The sequence below is a fragment of the Macaca mulatta genome, chromosome 14, assembly GCF_049350105.2.
Source record: "Macaca mulatta isolate MMU2019108-1 chromosome 14, T2T-MMU8v2.0, whole genome shotgun sequence".
Classification (NCBI taxonomy): domain Eukaryota; kingdom Metazoa; phylum Chordata; class Mammalia; order Primates; family Cercopithecidae; genus Macaca; species Macaca mulatta.
The window spans coordinates 47,124,255-47,142,131 of record NC_133419.1 but is presented as its reverse complement, the minus strand read 5'-3'; the positions used below and the strand labels follow the sequence as shown (position 1 = coordinate 47,142,131).

Genomic DNA, 17,877 nt, shown 5'->3' with positions numbered 1-17,877 from the left:
TACCTACTGTGTGGACCTATTATGTTCAAGGCCCAATGTTTGTTAAGCATTGTAGGAGAAACAAATAAAAGAACAAGAGATGCAATCTCTACTTTTAAGAACCTTAAAATCAAATTAGGAGGCAAAGCATATTAAAGGTTTTAAATAAGACAAAGGAACATATAATTAATACATCAGTGACTATTACTTTTAAAATAATGAGTGTCTAGGGCTATATATAGTGACCGTCCATATCTACACACATCACAAAGCAATATACCTAGCTACCATCAATGCCAAGTTGCTCAGTTTTTTCTAGAACTAGTATTCCTACTCCATCTTTTGGAATTAAATTCAGTGAAATTAATTTTAAAATATTTGACCTATTTTTAAAGATATCAGTATAGCAAATATTCATTCTCTGAAGAACAAAATATTTGACTTTTTGGAATAGCCAAGTCATTTAAAATCAAGTCTGTGAAAGAAGTGAGTGATGATCTAAAACTATTGTGGTTAAAAAAAAAAAAAAAAAAAAAGTATGAATCTAAAGTAAAGTAGGTTTTTTTCCAAGTAGTTTTCTTTTTTTAGTTTTTTAGAAACAGAGTCTCATTCTGTTGCCCAGGCTGGAGTGCGGTAGCGATCACTGCAACCTTGAACTCCTGGCCGTGTGTGTGTGTGTCTGTGTGTGTGTGTATGTGTGCAGCGACAGGGTCTTCCTACATTGCCTAGCTGCAATGCTGGTGTGTGCACACACGCGCACATGCATGTGTGGAGAGACAGGGTCTTGCTACGTTGCCTAGATGCAATGCCTGGGTGTGTGCATGTGTGTGTGTGTGTGTGTGTGTGTGTGTGCAGAGACAGTGTCTTGCAATGTTGTCTAGGCTGGTGTGTGTGTGTGTTTATGTGTATGTGTGTGTAGATAGGGTCTTGCTACATTACATAGGCTGGTGCGTGTGTCTTTGTGTGTGTAGAGACAGGGTCTTGCTATGTTGCCTAGGCTGGGCAAGTAGTTTTCAACTGGCTCTGAAGGCAAATCCCAAATAACAGTTCCAAAAGCTGTTTCCCATAATTATAACATCATTAGAAGGGTGAGGGCTACTCACCAGGTTCTAAGAGCCAACATTCAAATTCTGATACATGTTTTTTATAATAAGTCATTTTTTTCCTAGTCTCGTTTCCCATTTGACTGTGTCAGGCAATAAGTACTCTAAAGGAATTCAGAGGAGGATGCCATTCAGAGGTTTGGGGAAGCCTTATGACTGCGTGCGAGCTAAACCAGACATATTTACTTAAACTCAAGTAAGCAGCCACATCACTCAAATTGCCCACCATGCTTCCTCTAGCCAGCACTGGTAGTAACAACTACCACTCTGGCTGATGGAGACTCTTCTCTGCTCTTCTGTGACTGAGTATGATCACATAATAGAGACAGATACAGTAAATTTACAATGAGAAATAATGTCACACAATTGTGAGGAGAAATAACTTGTTTCTTATTTTGCACAAAAGACAATCTACCTCAACTCAGAAAAAAAAATATTATTATGCTTTTAACTGCTGTATTTGAATTAAAGCAGATCTGTAACTATAGATCCGTATTTCTAGAAAGCTAAAATATCTTTAAGTAAGTTGACATAAAAACGTTTCTCTATTCACTTTTGGTAATGAATGAAAAGTTTGCTTAAAGTCTAAATTAATTATTAGAAATATGGCATCTGTTATTCAAGCAGAATTTGGAATTAAGAAAATTCACTTCTTCAAAAACATGGAACTATGGCTGCAGAAAGGGCAATGCATATAGTTTTTAGAGTATGAGAGCTGGTTTCTATTATATGTCAGGATGACACATAGTGTGACCTTCAGCCAAGGTAGATACTGCTGGCTGTGCACCAAAGTTTCTGAGGCAGACATGTAAGCAAGTTCTTCACCTATATTCATTCTTTTCCTCCTGGACAGATTGCATTTCCCAGTTTACTTTACAATTAGTTGGGGCCATATGACGGAATTTTCACCAATGGAAATGTATACAGAAGAGATGTAAGCCACTACCAGGCCAGGCCTGTAAGACACCACGTTCTACCTGCTTTCCCCAGACATAGCAACCCAAACACAACCGCGACCCTTAAGGGAAGCTGGAGCTGAAAATAATGGAAGGAACTTGGAATGCTGGAATGCTGAATTACCACCTGGAAGACAGCTACCCACTGACCTGGAATACCTGTCCTGGACTGTTACATAAGCAAGAAACATACTTCTATATAAGTCTGAGTTACTACATTATGAGATATTTATTACAGCGGTTTAGCCACCTAAGAGCTCTCTCTGCCTCAGATTGCTTACCTATAAAATGAAATAACACCATCTACTCCAAAGATTATTGTAAGGATGAATGAGACAATGCTGAAAAGTGTTTACCATAATATCTGCCACACAATAAGTACCCCATATAGTATTTCTGTATTAGTAAGTTACATGAGAGATTTTCTTCTTTTAATATATCTGCATTTACAAACATTTTACTTTAACCTCAACTTCCCCAGCACTGCTCTACCATTTTCTGAATGTCATTATGAGAGAAATAAAACTAATTTCTAGGGCCAGGCATGGTGGCTCACACCTATAATCCCAGCATTTTGGGAGGCCAAGGTGGGAAGACTGCTTTGAGGTCAGGATTTCAAGACCAACCTGGGCAACACAGTAAGACCCCATCTCTATAAAAAAATGAAGAAATCAGCGGGTACAGTGGCACACGCCTATAATCCCACGACTCATAAAACTGAGGCAGGAGGATTGTTTGAACTGAAGGGGTCAAGGCTGCAGTGAGCCATGATCACACCACTGCATTCCAGCCTGGCCACAGAGTGAGACCCTGTCTCTAAAAATAAAAAATAGGGCCAGGCACAGTGGTTCATGCCTGTGATCTCAACACTTCGGGAGGCCAAGGCAGGTGGATCACTTGAGGTCAGGTGTTTGAGACCAGCCTGGTCAACATGGCAAAACCCCGTCTCTATTAAAATACAAAAATTAGCCGGGCGTGGTGGTGCGCGCCTGTGGTCCCAGCTACTTGGGAAGCTAAGGCAAGAGAATCTCTTAAACCCAGGAGGCAGAGGCTGCAGTGAGCCAAGATGGTGCCACTGCACTCTAGCCTGGGCAACAGATTGAAACTGTCTCAAAAAAAGTAAAATAAATAAAAATTTAAAAACTAATTTCTTATAATCCAGTTGTAAATGTAACCAATGTCTGAAAGAACTATTAAAAGTTAAAATGAGGCCAGGCATGGTGGCTCACGCCTGTAATCCCAACACTTTGGGAGGCCAAGGCAGGCGGATCACGAGGTCAGGAGATCGAGACCATCCTGGCTAACGTGGTGAAACCCCATCTCTACTAAAACTACAAAAAAAAAATTAGCTGGGCATGGTGGCGGGTGCCTGTAGTCCCAGCTACTCAGGAGGCTGCAGCAGGAGAATGGCGTGAACCCAGGAGGCGGAGCTTGCAGTAAGCCGAGATCGCGCCACTGCACTCCAGCCTGGACGACTGAGCAAGACTCCGTCTCAAAGAAAGAGGAAAAAAAAAAGTTAAAATGAATGGAAAACAGAATGAAGGGCTGACCAGCACAGATGTGATTTTCTACTTAAATCTTTTTTTTAAACCCCAAAATTCAAAACTGCTACTGCTTTTTTATACAAATTTCTATCTTTGATAAGGCAATCTGAGTATTACCTTTCAATCCTTCAATAAAAGTATCCCAAACAGAAGGGCTATTCCTGTAACTAAGCTTGATACTCTCTTTTGCTCTTTTCAAGTCCAGGAGAAAAAAGTACTTCTTCAGGAATTGGCAAGCCAGAATTTCAGGAGAGTACTGTTGCAAAGTGTGGTCCGCATGTCCACTGGTGCTTGTGGTCTTAGAATTCAATATATTCAACTCCAAACACAATGTTGTCAATTCAGCCAGGTCGTTCTGAAGACCACTTGCAATGGTGCATGGAGAACATATTTGAAACAGGTCATCCAGAGACTCCCTTGGACTCCTTACACATTCACATGCTGTTTTATCAATAGTTTCTTCATTGCCTAAAGAGTCCCTTTTTTCTTCTTCATTATCTTCATCTAATATTCCCTTTTTTGATTCATTAACTAATAGTACATCCTGGTTCGATTTCATGGACGAGTTGTCAGTATCTGAAATGCCTGAAAAGTCTTTCATGGCAAATGTTTTTTCTAAATATGAAAGCCACTCCTGTAAAACCATTCTCAGAGACTCGGATTCAAATAAAACCAGAGGGTCCTGTAGCTTGGTCCTATACAAGACAGATAAGTATGAAATTTGTTTCATGTGTCTTTCTTAAAACAAATTAATTCAAGCTAAATTAACCTAACCAATGTAACATACTCATCTGGAATAAATGTTACTTTTCAACTCTTTCAATAAAAACTGTCTCAACAGATGACAAAACAGAAAACATAAACTTGGCAGTGTTTACTAATCCCCCCCCTTTTTTTTTGTTTTTTTTGGAGAAAGGGTCTTGTTTTGTCACCTAGGCCAGAGTGCAGTGGCACAAATATAGCTCACTGCAGGCTCAAGTGATCTTCCCACCTCAGCCTCCTGAGTAGCTGGGAATACAGGCACATGCCACTACACCAAGCTACTTTTGGTATTTGGGGTTTCGTCATGTTGCCCTGGATGGTCTCAAACTTTTGAGCTCAAGCGATCCGCCCACCTCAGCCTTCCAAAATGCTGGGATTACAGTCATGAGGCACCGCGCCCAGCCTAATTCTTCAATTTCAATTTCAGATGAGGCTACCTCTGCCGCAAACTATCACAGGACTACTACTGATGGACTCAGAAAGTCATTCCCATTCTGGGCTTGTGTGAAGGCTGCTAATCTCAAAAGTTTTACACACAAAGCTAGGAATATTGAAAGTCAAATACCAAAAAATTAACATGAAAAAAATCTTATTGCTGCCAAGAATGAAAACTTCAGTGCCTGGGTTTTTCCCTATTAATCCGAGGAAGGCAACTTGGACTTAATAAAAGGAAAGACCATTTATAACAACTTCTCTAATCAACTATATATTTCACATAAGGCCCATAAAAAAGTTACGATATAATGATTCACTTCATTTACTAAACTGCCTTGAGAAGTCACTATAAAGGTTTCTCATTATACTCACATTGCTTCCGCTGTTGCTACTTTAAGCTCCTGGAGCCTGTCTTCTTCTGGTGGTGGACTAGTTACCTCTTTTTCCTCCCTAAGAAAACGTGAAAAATAACAATAACATTCACAAGAGTTAGAGGGGATCAGACTTGTTTTTTTTTTGAGACAGGATCTCACTGTCGCCCAGGCTGGAGTGCAGTGACGTGATCTCGGCTCATTGCAACTTCCGCCTCCTGGGTTCAAGCAATTCTCCCTGCCTCAGCCTCAGAGCTTTCTTAGACAAATATTTTTTTTTTTTTTTTTTTTTTTTTTTTTTGAGACGGAGTCATGCTCTGTCGCCCAGGCTGGAGTGCAGTGGCGTGATCTCTGCTCACTGCAAGCTCTGCCTCCCGGGTTCACATCATTCTCCTGCCTCAGCCTCCTGAGTAGCTGGGACCACAGGCACCCGCCACTGTGCCCAGTTAACTTTTTGTGTTTTTAGTAGAGATGGGGTTTCACCACGTTAGCCAGGATGGTCTCGATCTCCTGACCTCGTGATCCGCCCGCCTCAGCCTCCCAAAGTGTTGGGATTACAGGCATGAGCTACCGCGCCCAGCCCTTAGACAAATATTTCTTACACTTACTAAATGGCAAGTATTAATACTCCTATTACATCAGACGAATAGATGAATAGAAAAGGTGGTCCTTGGCCTCAAGGTGATAAGCTCCAGTAAGCTCTCATTAGAAAGAAAGGCATGCAAACAACTAAGTATAATTTAAAAGAAGAGTAAGTTGAATACCAAAGACCAGCTCTTTAAAGAGCACTGTGATATGAAAGCAGAGAAGAAGAAATAATTTTTCTGAGTAGGGAAAGCGACAGATTCCTAAGGAGGTATTATTTGTGTTACAAAAAATGGTGGGAGAATACTCTGGACAGAAGACATAGCATGAAGAAAGGTAGTGAGGTATCAGAGTACACACTTAGTTCTCTGACAGGAGTGAAATTTACAGCACTTAGAAAATGTGGCTGGAAGGTAGCTACGGTCAGATAGAAGGCTGCATTAAATGTCATGTCAAAAAATCTGTACTTTTTTTCTATAAACACATGGATTCACTAAGTTATTCTGAGGATTAGAAATCTTTTATTTCATCTGGCTGTCCATGGGTTTCCAAACCCCAATACCACTGGTGTCCAAACACTGGTCCCATGGGTTTCTCTCTTAATTCCTGGGTAAGTGCTGAATTTGCTTGCCTTTAATACCCAGATTCCCTAAACTGTAAGGCAGAAGCCAGAAAGACAAGATACTCCACACTATGCCCAATCAAGGGCTCTGCTACAACTCTGCTACACAAGGACCAGGCCACCAGCATATCATGGGAAGGTACCTGACAGGACATCAATGCCAACTGTTTGATCAACAGTGTCTTCATTGCCTAAAGAATCCCTTCTTTTCTTTTTCATTATCTCAATCTAATATTCTGTTTATTAGAGAATAAAGTATTATGTTACATGAGACAATTAGATGAATATAAAAGGTGGTCCTTTTGCTATTGCTTCATGAGTCCTCAACTCATCAAATAATAGCACATTTGGATCTTGCAGGCCAGAGAGCATCAGTGACATTCCCAAAGTCACCTACTAGTCATAAGCAGAGCCAGGACAAGGTCTAGATCCTTGGTCATCCTACTCTTAATATAATACTCCTGTGAGATCCCAGAAGTTTGAAGAGATTATGGGGGAAGGAGGGGAGTTATGCAGGGGAAAGATGGAAGAGGTACTAAATTAAAACTGGGCTCTATAGATCTGCTTCAGGGTGATGTGATTTTTCAACACTTTGTGGAATTTCACAATTTTATAAGCTACACAAACAATCTTCAATGAATGCAGACATACACGTGCCTTCTTGAAAAGGACATAGCCTATGGCACAGGTGTCCAACTTTTGGCTTCCCTGGGCCACACGGGAAGAATTGTCTGGGGCCACACATAAAATACACTAACATTAACAATGGCTGATGAGCTATTAAAAAAAAAAAAAATCACAAAAAAACTCATGTTTTCAGAAACTTTACAACTTTGTGTTGGGCTGCATTCAAAGCGGTCCTGGAACACATGAGGCCCACGGGCCACAGGCTGCACAAGGTTGGTCTATGGCTTTCTTAAAACTGACAGCTGGATTCCCTAGAATGTATAGAGATTGATGTCTAAGAGCTTACTCGGTGTCTTCATCCTTTGGGCAGGTATCTGAACTCCCATCCTCTTCACATGATTGCTCATCACCCCTGAGCTCTGGTCTCGCTTTCAGATCAGGGCTTGTGTGAAGGGTGCCAATCTTCTCAGTAGTTTTACGCACAAAGCTAGAAACACTAGAAGTCAAATACCAAAAAATTAACATGAATAAAAACTTATTACTGCCAAGAATGAAAACTCAGGTTTTCATTCTTGACTTTTCTGTGTTTCTATTAGTCCTAGGGAGGCAACTTGGACTTAGTAAAGACTGTTTATAGCAACTTCTCTGTTCAAATAATAGCATTTCACATAAGCCCCATATAAAACTTACAATATAATGATTCCCATTATTTACTAAATTGCCCTAAGAAACCAGTGTTTCAGGGCTAAAGAAAAGGTCTTTAACTCCAGCTGTATCTGTAATATTTCTATCAACTTGGGCAAAACCATGTGATCATCAGCCCCATTCTGGTCACAGAACAACAAAGAATTGCTTCATGTATCTCAGCTGTTAACTAGTCACAATACAGCCTTCTTAAGCAAAACTTGTACCCAGTAAGACTCGGATACACAGCTAAGTAGCTGCACAAAGTCCTCTCTCAAACTCAAATGGCAACCCTGGTCCCATGGAGTAGCTAGAAAGAATTCTGAAAAGACTCCAAGTCTGAGCCCAAACTGACCATTAGAAAGGATCAACTAAAGACTAATGATACATGGAAACTATTCCCATCAGAGATTTTTTGATTTTTGATCTCTTGAGGGTGTGGACACCTACACCTGTAACAACTCAAATACCAGCTACTAAAACAGAGGGAAACTAGATTCCCCAAGGTAAATGAGAAGTTAATAGCTTCATGTGACAAGTTATATGGAAAACAAGAGACTTCTTTTTTCTCATTTTCCATTCTCTCTCTAATGTGACAACTGAAGTAAGATCAGAAATGGAATTAAATGACAAGACTAATTGGTTTACCTTTCTTTGACAGCCTGAAGAGACACAAGAGGAGATGGAGAACGAAATGGTAACGGAATGCCGAAGGGGAGAAAAGTTTCATTCTTATCTGTCTCAAACATCACTGGAGCATGAGAAACATTGTCTAATGAATGGAATCAGGAAAAAAAGAAACAAAATCTAATCATGTAGGAGTTGTTTTAATCTTCAAAAAAATTCTGAAATGAATAAACCAAAAGAAATGAAGGATTCAACACCAAAATCACAATTGACCCAGAAACAAATGAGCGAAACACATGTTTACAAAATGCACGGGATGGTCCACATAAAACAGAGGCAGGTACCTTCATTTGCCTACTAACCCTGAGTCCCCATAAGTCAAAAAGGGAGTTTAGGGTCTCTATTATTCTCTTCTCAATAGTTCAGCCATAGGAATACTCGCACATCGAAAAAGGAAGGCAATGACCCCCAAAACTGCAGTAATTTTTCATTCCTGATGAAAAATAATTTGGTTAGTCAGGATAAAATCTTCCCACTCTTTTGGTTAATGGCTTTTCTTTCATAACCTTTCCAGCATTTTGATGCATGATCAAAAATAGGCCCTAATGTTAGTCCAAACATGAGGGGAAAAAATACTAAACATAAACCAACTCTTCTAGTAGGCAGCATATCTGTGGATCTGGATGGAAAGTTCTATCAACATGTTAAAAATTATTAACACTTCAGAGAACTTCTGTGCACAAGATAATCCTGGTAACAAGAGCTTGTGGAAAATAATGGCTTCACATCAGGAACCAACAACAGACATATTCATCACCTTCATTTCCGTGTGAGCCACAGCACTGATCTGGCAGGTCCTCTTCCTGCTGTGAGGTGAATTCTTTAAATCTCTCATCTTCTGAGAGGGTTTGGCTGTGAAGGGAGCAAGAGTCTTCATCTGACTGACTGCCTCTTCTACTACTAATGATACGATAAATACCAGAGTCCAAGATGCTGAAACTTTCCTAAAAATTAAAAGAATTCCAAAAAGAAATGTAAAAATTTCCTTTATAACATTAATATAACTTCTGTAAAGAAATACCAACACTCAAGTGGAAAGTTAATAACAACCATTAGGGCCGGGCACGGTGGCTCAAGCCTGTAATCCCAGCACTTTGGGAGGCCGAGACGGGCGGATCACAAGGTCAGGAGATCGAGACCATCCTGGCTAACACGGTGAAACCCCGTCTCTACTAAAAAATACAAAAAAAACCTAGCCGGGTGAGGTGGCGGGCGTCTGTAGTCCCAGCTACGCGGGAGGCTGAGGCAGGAGAATGGCGTGAACCCGGGAGGCGGAGCTTGCAGTGAGCTGAGATCCGGCCACTGCACTCCAGTCTGGGCGACAAAGCGAGACTCTGTCTCAACAAAAAAAAAAAAAAAAAAAAAAAAAAAATAACAACCATTATGGCTCATTAGAACAAACTGATGAGCAAGGCTTAGGTGCCTGGCAGCTGGGTCACTACGTGTGCCAGTGGCATCAGCTGCCATATTTCACCAGCTTGTCTTCATAAAGCGTAGTAGTGAGAATGGGGATTAAATGAGATAATCCGGAGCTGCATTCAGACTCAAATTAGCATGAAGCACCTGAAATCACATATTAGAGCAACGTAACTTATTCTGGGAGCTATATGAGTACATCAAGGAACAGAAAATAATAAACAATGACAAAACAAAATGTGGCTCCAAGACACACCTAAATGGAGGCTTCACAGAGCTGGGCCGGTAGCTGAACAAAAGTTCACCCCTTCCCACCAAAAAATCTAAATGGAAAGGACAACAAATTTGGGGATCCTAGAGGTAAATAAGAACAACCAAAGGTGGAAAAATCCTTTAAAGGTGAGAATACTTACATGTGATGAAATTGAGCTTCTTCTACTGCTACAAGCTGAATCCAAAGGTTCAAATTTTAATATCAATTCTTCCAGTTGAGAAATTAGATCATTGTAGGTGCCATGGTCCAGCTGAGATTTCAAATGCTCCAATTTATCTGCAGTCAAAGTTTTTCTTGCCTAATAAAAGAATATTGCAATGGAATAGCTATTTGTAGGTAAATCTATATTCAAATGGCCAATATATTGAAAGAGGTCTAGGTCAGGCGTGGTGGCTCATGCCTGTAATCCCAGCACTTTGGGAGGCCAAGGTGGGTGGTTCCCCTGAGGTCAGGAATTAGAGACCAGCCTGGCCAACATGGTGAAACCCCGTCTCTACTAAAAATACAAAAATTAGCTGGGCGTGGTGGCAGGCGCCTATAATCCCAGCTACTTGGGAGGCTGAGGCAGGAGAATCGCTTGAACCTGGGAGGCGGACATTGCACTGAGCCGAGATCGACCCATTGCACTCCACTCCAGCCTGAGGGACAAGAGCGAGACTGCATCTCAAAAAAAAAAAAAAAAAGAAAAAAGAAAAAAGAAAGAAAGAAAGAAAGAGGTCTAATACAGAACATAAAACTTCAATGGTGCTTTAAAAAGGCTTAGCAAGCTAGAGAAAGATTTCATGAGAATTTTCTTAGGAATTAAGAATTTAAGGCCATGTGCGGTGGCTAACACCTGTAATTCCGCACTTTGGGAGGCCAAGGTAGGTGGATCACTTGAGGTCAGGAGTTCAAGACCAACCTGGCCAACATGGTAAAACCCCGTCTCTACTAAAAATACAAAAAAAAATCAGCTAGGTGTGGTGGCGAGTGCCTGTAGTCGCAGCTACTCAGGAGACTGAGACACGCGAATCGCTTGAACCCAGGAGGCAGAGGTTGCAGTGAGCTGAGATTGCGCCACTGCACTCCAGCCTGGGTGACAGAGCAAGACTCTGTCTCAAAATAATAATAATAATAATTTAATTAAAATTTACCATATACACAATTATCCCCCTTAAAAACAAGTTCTGAAACAAATAAATTTGTATGTAAATTTGATATTTTAAATGAAAATTGTACCCTATTTCTTACCCTCTATCCACCCCTAGATATATCTATCATGCTTTCCCTGGGCATGTATTGCTGTATCTGTAGGTCATACAGACAGGGCTAATAAAGTCAAGCAACTTTGTAACACAATTTTGCAAGCTAGGATAGTTTCACCAATCCATGGCAAAGATGTCTAGGTAAGCTCTGACTCACTCTGCTGGCAATGACAGAATTTTGGAAAAGACAGCAGGTGCGAGCAGCCAGGTTCCATAGGCCTCTTCTTAGCAGGCGTTCCACACAGCGCTCCACGGATATCAGGGAGAGATGTGAGACCTTCCCATTTAGGTGCAAGCAGAACAATTCATTCTTACAGACAGCCACATCCTGAATACCTACAAAAACCACAGGTGTGAACATACAAAACATTAACCAAATATCCCTTACAATTTTAAAAGGGTTGAAATTATTCTAATAAATTCATTTCTTATGTAGGGTTTGGCTTGACTGAATTTCACCTCTATTTTTGTACTTGCAGTTCAATGAAGAAATCATATTTTAGAAACTATTCTAAAAAGATCAAGAATAAAAGATGTGAAGAAAGAACTCTCTCTCTCTGACCTGAAGTCTTATGTTTTAAAATGCTGCTTTCTGTGAAAAGGAATTGGGACATTAAAAGAGGATAATCTACATTAGAGGCCACACTATAAGGTTCCTGAGCATTACAACCTGGTCCTCAATGAACGGATTTTAACACAGTATGTAAATCAATATACAGTTAATGAGAAAATATCTGCCTTCAAGAAAATATCTGTCTCAGCAGAGTATCCTGAAAGGACTTAAACGACTAGTTTTCAAGGGACATACTTAAGAAATTTAAGGCACAAGAAAATCACTGTTGATGAGACCAGTAAATAATGATTTCTTTCTCTCTCTCCTTTTTTGGTTTTTACAAAAGTAGAAAAAGAACCAAAAAGTCAACATATACTCTCTACTGAGCAGCAATGGTAAAAAAGCTAGATTTCCCCCACTTCTGGTTTTAACCCAAAGAATATAGAGACTGATTTTGTCTCAGTCACATATGATGGCTGTTGCTCCCACAAGAACAGTTTGAACGCCAAACTATAAAGATACAAAATGGGAGCCAAAGCAAGACTTCTGGCAGGGACAAAGACTCAGCGCAATAGAGGGACAAATAACCTGTTTGTTCCTTTTCAGCAGTTACTAATGAAAATTACACTTAAAATTACTCATGAAAACTGGAGGACACCATGTTAAGTGAAATAAGCCAGGAACAGAAAGTTAAAAACTACATGTTCTCATTTATATGCAGAAGCTAGAAAACATGTGATCTCACAGAAGAAGAAAAGCAGAACAGAGGTGATGAGATTCTGCAAGCGTAAGAGGAAGGAGGAGACAGGGAAAAGACTTGTTAAAGGATACAAAATCACAGCTAGATAGAAGGAATAAGTTCTACTGTTCCATAGCATTGTAGGATGACTATAGTTAATAACAATGTATGTTTTCAAAGAGCTAGAATAATGAATGTTCCCAACACAAAGAGCTAATAAATGTCTAAGATGATAGATATGCTAACCACCCTGATCTGATCAGCGTACACTATACACTGCATGTATCGAAACATCACTATGTACCCCGTAAATATGTACAATTATTATGTGTCAATTAAAAAATAAATAAAATTACTCATGAAAAAATAAATAGCTGAATACAAATTCACAAATGCATGTTTAGGAAGTACCTTACAATGGGAAACATCTACGGTCAATCTTTAAAAGAAACGTGACTGGACGCAGTAGCTCACACCTATAATCATACACGCTTGTAATCCCAGAACTTTAGGAGGCCGAGGCCAGCAGATCACCTGAGGTCAGGGGTTCGAGACCAGCCTGGCCAACATGGCGAAACTCCTTCTCTACTAAAAGTAGAAAAATTAGCCAGGTGTGGTGGTACATGCCTGTAATCCCAGCTATACAGGAGGTTGAGGCAGGAGAATCACTTGAACCCAGGAGGCGGAGGTTGCCATGAGCCAAGATCGCACCAGTGCACTCCAGCCTGGGTGACAGAGCAAGACTTTGTCTCAAAAAAAAAAAAAAAAATCCTATTTTTCTACTTCTTAAATTACAAGAGAATGCTCCTACAATAATCTAATTTTCATAAGCATGAGATTAAAAATTACATAAAGAAAAATATAATTACCTTTGACTTCACTCCAAAGAAGAACTTGAACATTCTGAGGAATGAAAATATAAATTCCTCTTTCTGTCCAAGTCAGCACACAATGCTCACTGCAAGAGAATAAGTCAAGAGAATTCGAGTGTGCTAGGACACAAAAGTTTATAATTCCCTGAATTCAGATCCTTGCATTAGCTATTAAAGTAAAATCAGACTGTAGAAAGAAAACACAAGAGTGATCCATCTAATTGAGTCCTAACAACTCCTTTCTGTCTGTAACAACAGTCCACTAATAAATAGCGTAAAATGATACCAAATTGGGAAAATTCAGACAGATATACTAGATATTTTCCAGAAAAAGAAAAGGGTCAGCTGGGTGCAGTGGCTCTCACCTGTAGTCCCAGCACTTTGGGAGGCCAAGGTGGGTGGATCACTTGAGGTCAGGAGTTTGAGACTAGCCTGGCCAACATGGTAAAACCCTGTCTCTACTAAAAATACAAAAATTAGCCAGGCGTGGTGGCATGTGCCTGTAATCCCAGCTACTTGGGAGGCTGAGGCAGGAGAATCACTTGAAACCAGGAGGTGCAGGTTGCAGTGAGCCAAGATTGTGCCACTGCACTCCAGCCTGGGTGATAGGGCAAGACTCTGTCAAGAAAGGGGAGGGGAGGGGAGGGGAGGGGAAGGGGAGGGGAGGGGAGGGGAAGGGGAGGGGGGAGGGGAGGGGAAGGGGAGGGGGGAGGGGAGGGGAAGGGGAGGGGGGAGGGGAGGGGAAGGGGAGGGGGGAGGGGAGGGGGGAGGGGGGGGGGAGGGGGGAGGGGAGGGGAAGGGGAGGGGGGAGGGGAGGGGAAGGGGAGGGGGGAGGGGAGGGGAAGGGGAGGGGGGAGGGGAGGGGAAGGGGAGGGGGGAGGGGAGGGGAAGGGGAGGGGGGAGGGGAGGGGGAGGGGGAGAGAGGAAGGAAGGAAGGAAGGAAGGAAGGAAGGCAGGCAGGCAGGCAGGCAGGCAGGCAGGCAGGCTGGTATTTGGAAAAAGAAAAGCTTAGGTACCTTTACCTGACGTTTGTTAAAGCAGCTGAACTTTCCATACTGGACATGATAGGGGCACATTAAATCAAAGACTAACATCTTACTGCCAATCATTACTCTAGTGAGCCACTTTTAGGAACAGTAATATTTTGATGTTGTTAGTTGTGTGTGGGCAACAAAAGGCTGAGTACTCCTGGTCAACAATGTGCCAGGAGCTTTATTAAAGGCTCTGTCTATATTACCTAACTTTGTAGAAGCCAATCAAGGTAGATACACTATTCTTATTTTATTAAAAAGAGAAAAAGCTAAGGCTCAGAGAGATAAAATAATATGCCAAAGGCCATTCAGCACGAAATGTAGAAGACTCAGAATTTACACCAAGGATAGTCTGGCTCCAAAACCTGGACTTTTTTCCTGTGTAACACAGAATCTACTTCCTCCTCCACTTATCTTCACTAACCTACCCACTATTATCTGGAATCCTAACTATTCCACTTAACTGAATTCTCAAAAAGTCACAGATTCCCAAACTGCCAAACCCAATGACCCTTCATCACTTCCCATTTTCTTAACCCCAAGCAGAAGATAAGCCGGCTAACTGTTCTCTGCTTCTTGAAGCTCACCTCCTGGGGCTCTAGGACACTGCATTTTCTTGGTTCTCTTTCTCTCCAGTTCTCTGGTACTCTCTCATCTTTTTCTATACTTACTCATATAAATTTATCTCATATATTTCATTTACTCTCTCAAGGCTGCTACTATTTTTTATATACCACTGGTATATAAAAAAAAATCTCCACTTCCTAATGCTGGTCAGGACATTCTCCAACTTACAATGTTCTTAATCTAGCCACCTCTCAAGGATCAGAAGTTCTACTTCCCTCTGAAATCCTCCCTTACAGCCCACAGCACTCACCCTATTTCTTGCACTCAACCTATTTCTTACACTCTGCTCATATGGCACTAAATCATGCACTGCACTGTCACAACTCTTACTTCTTATTGTTGTTAAACTTTTTGGAGAAATAAATCACATCTCTCCAATAAATTATAATCTTAAGAACAGGGACCATATTTCTTTTTCCTTTATGTTTCCAAGAATACTAAAAATGGTTCCATGTGTCTATGAAACTAACTGATTTTTAACAGGAGTTGAGTACTCATGTAAGTGTTAAACATTTTGTCAATATGAAAGACCCGATCACTATCCCTACAGGATAGTAATCTTTGTCATAAAATGCAAGAAATGGTCAGAATCTTAATCCAAAGTCAAATTGAGAAGGCTGCCTTCAAGAGTCAGAGGAGAAAAAAAAAGGAAGGGGTCCAGAGGATCTCTGAGAAAGAGATACAGGATCATAATTTTGATACTGAACCTGACATTGAGCTTGGAAAACTCCTTAGGAATTGCAACCTAGATTAGATGGGGGGCTGGGGACGGGAACTTAGATAAAAGCTGATACTTGTAATTTATACATTCCTCATCCCCTTATCCCTACACTGATAATAAATGGGGACACAAACCTAAGAGGATTGTTTTAAAGTTCGAGAAAGTAATACCAATGTGCCTGAAAGGAAACAAAGTGCATAAGGATGCCCCCTCTGGGATGTATGGGTTGCAACAGTAAAAGTCCCACAGGGCACAGTGTACAAATGAAAAAAATAAATAAACAGGAACAAAAAGAAGCCCTCCTCTTCATGTTTTTGAAACAACTCTTTGTTGAATTCACTATCATTTGAGAGTTTTCTATGTGTCTAGCACTGCCCATAGAAAAGGAGTTGACAATCTGATGCTGGGATGCATATTCATAATACAATAAGAGTGGCAATGATAAAGGAATGAATATGGTTTGACAACAGTACATGCACAGGAACAGGCTGTCTAATGTAAGCCTCTTGGAGGAATCAGCAGAGGTTTCAAAGCGGCATTAATTGTTGCTTTAGCTGAGGAACAGGCAGAGTCAGATCATCAAAGGTTTTGTCTACCATGGTAGGGACTGTTAGCAGGAGCTTTAAATAGCTACAGTCAAAAGAATAACTACCAGGAGAGCTAAGTGTATTGTGGCCCGACTACTAGAAAACATACTCTTGGGTACTTTGGGAGGCCAAGGCAGGTGGATTGCCTGAGCCCAGGAATTCGAGACCAGCTTGAGCAACAAGGTGAAACCCTGTCTCTACTAAAATATAAAAAATTAGCCAGGGGTGGTGGCGTGCACCTGTGAGTCCCAGCTACCTGGGAGGTTGAGGCAGGAGAATTGCTAGAACCTGGAAGGCGGAGGCTGCAGTAAGCCGAGATCGCACCACTGCACTCCAATCTGGGTGACAGAGCAAGACTCTGTCTCTTAAAAAAAAAAAAAAAAACTCTTGGGTAAGGGACTTCCCAACACCCTGCACATCACATCATAGTCAACAAATATTTATTAAGTATCTATCACATGCCAGGCATTAGGCCAAGCATTGAAAAAATAATAGTGAACAAAACAGAAATAAAGCCCTCATGGAGCTTACTGTCTAGGGTAAGACATGTATAAATACTATATTAATATGTAATTATATTAAATATTATATTAATATGTAACTATATTAATTGTAATTATATTAATTGTAATTAATTGTAACATATTATATTAATATGTAATTATAAACAAATTATAATATGTAATTATAAAAATTAATATGTAGTTATAAATTAATATGTAATTACAAAATTATAATATGTAAATATAAAATTATATAAATGTAATTATATTGTATATAATTATAAAATTATAAAATTAATATATAAATATATAATATGTAATATATGAATTATATATTATATAATATATAAAAATGACAAGTGCCATAAAGGAAGAATGCTAAAGAAGGAAGTTTTTAGCATGCTTTATCTAATTATGGGCAAATAAATGTCTTTCTCTAGTAACTTTCATGATGAATTAGAATTATGGAGTTACTAAAGTGTTATAATGTCTATAATTCACTTTTTAATTTTATTTTTTTGAGACAGAGTCTTGCTCCGTAGCCCAGGCTGGAGTGCAATGGCACGATCTCGGCTCACTGCAACCTCCACCTTCCAGGTTCAAGTGATTCTCCTGCCTCAGCCTCCCTAGTAGCTGGGATTACAGAAGCGTGCCACCATGCCGGGCTAATTTTGTATTTTTAGTAGAGACGGGGTTTCTCCATGTTGATAGGCTAGTCTCGAACTCCTGACCTCAAATGACCTGCCTGCCTCTGTCTCCCAAAGTGCTGGGATTACAAGCATGAGCCACACTCAGCCTTATAATTCACTTTTAAATACTTCAGTGTAGGAAGTATGACAAATACATAAGCTGGTTTTTATCCTTACCCTTAGAGGCAATCAGTTAAATTTCAATTACTTTTAAAAAATCACAAAGAGTGGTTAGTTAGCCTTTGAAAGAACTGAATCAGGTGTTC

At 40.3% G+C, this 17,877-nt stretch overlaps 1 protein-coding gene across 9 annotated transcripts in view; it reads right to left on the bottom strand.

Annotated features, from left to right (window-relative positions):
- HPS5 (HPS5 biogenesis of lysosomal organelles complex 2 subunit 2) overlaps positions 1 to 17,877 on the bottom strand; it is a 45,501-nt gene that overhangs the window by 9,641 nt on the left and 17,983 nt on the right. For all 9 annotated transcript variants that reach the window (XM_015114679.3, XM_077963138.1, XM_015114685.3 and 6 more), the window contains 8 exons: positions 13,451 to 13,539; positions 11,447 to 11,625; positions 10,185 to 10,343; positions 9,113 to 9,299; positions 8,317 to 8,440; positions 7,331 to 7,480; positions 5,152 to 5,229; positions 3,700 to 4,277 (listed from right to left, as the gene is read on the bottom strand). In XM_015114679.3, the coding sequence (XP_014970165.3) occupies positions 3,700 to 4,277; positions 5,152 to 5,229; positions 7,331 to 7,480; positions 8,317 to 8,440; positions 9,113 to 9,299; positions 10,185 to 10,343; positions 11,447 to 11,625; positions 13,451 to 13,539 (1,544 nt within the window). The remainder of the gene's footprint in view (positions 1 to 3,699; positions 4,278 to 5,151; positions 5,230 to 7,330; positions 7,481 to 8,316; positions 8,441 to 9,112; positions 9,300 to 10,184; positions 10,344 to 11,446; positions 11,626 to 13,450; positions 13,540 to 17,877) is intronic.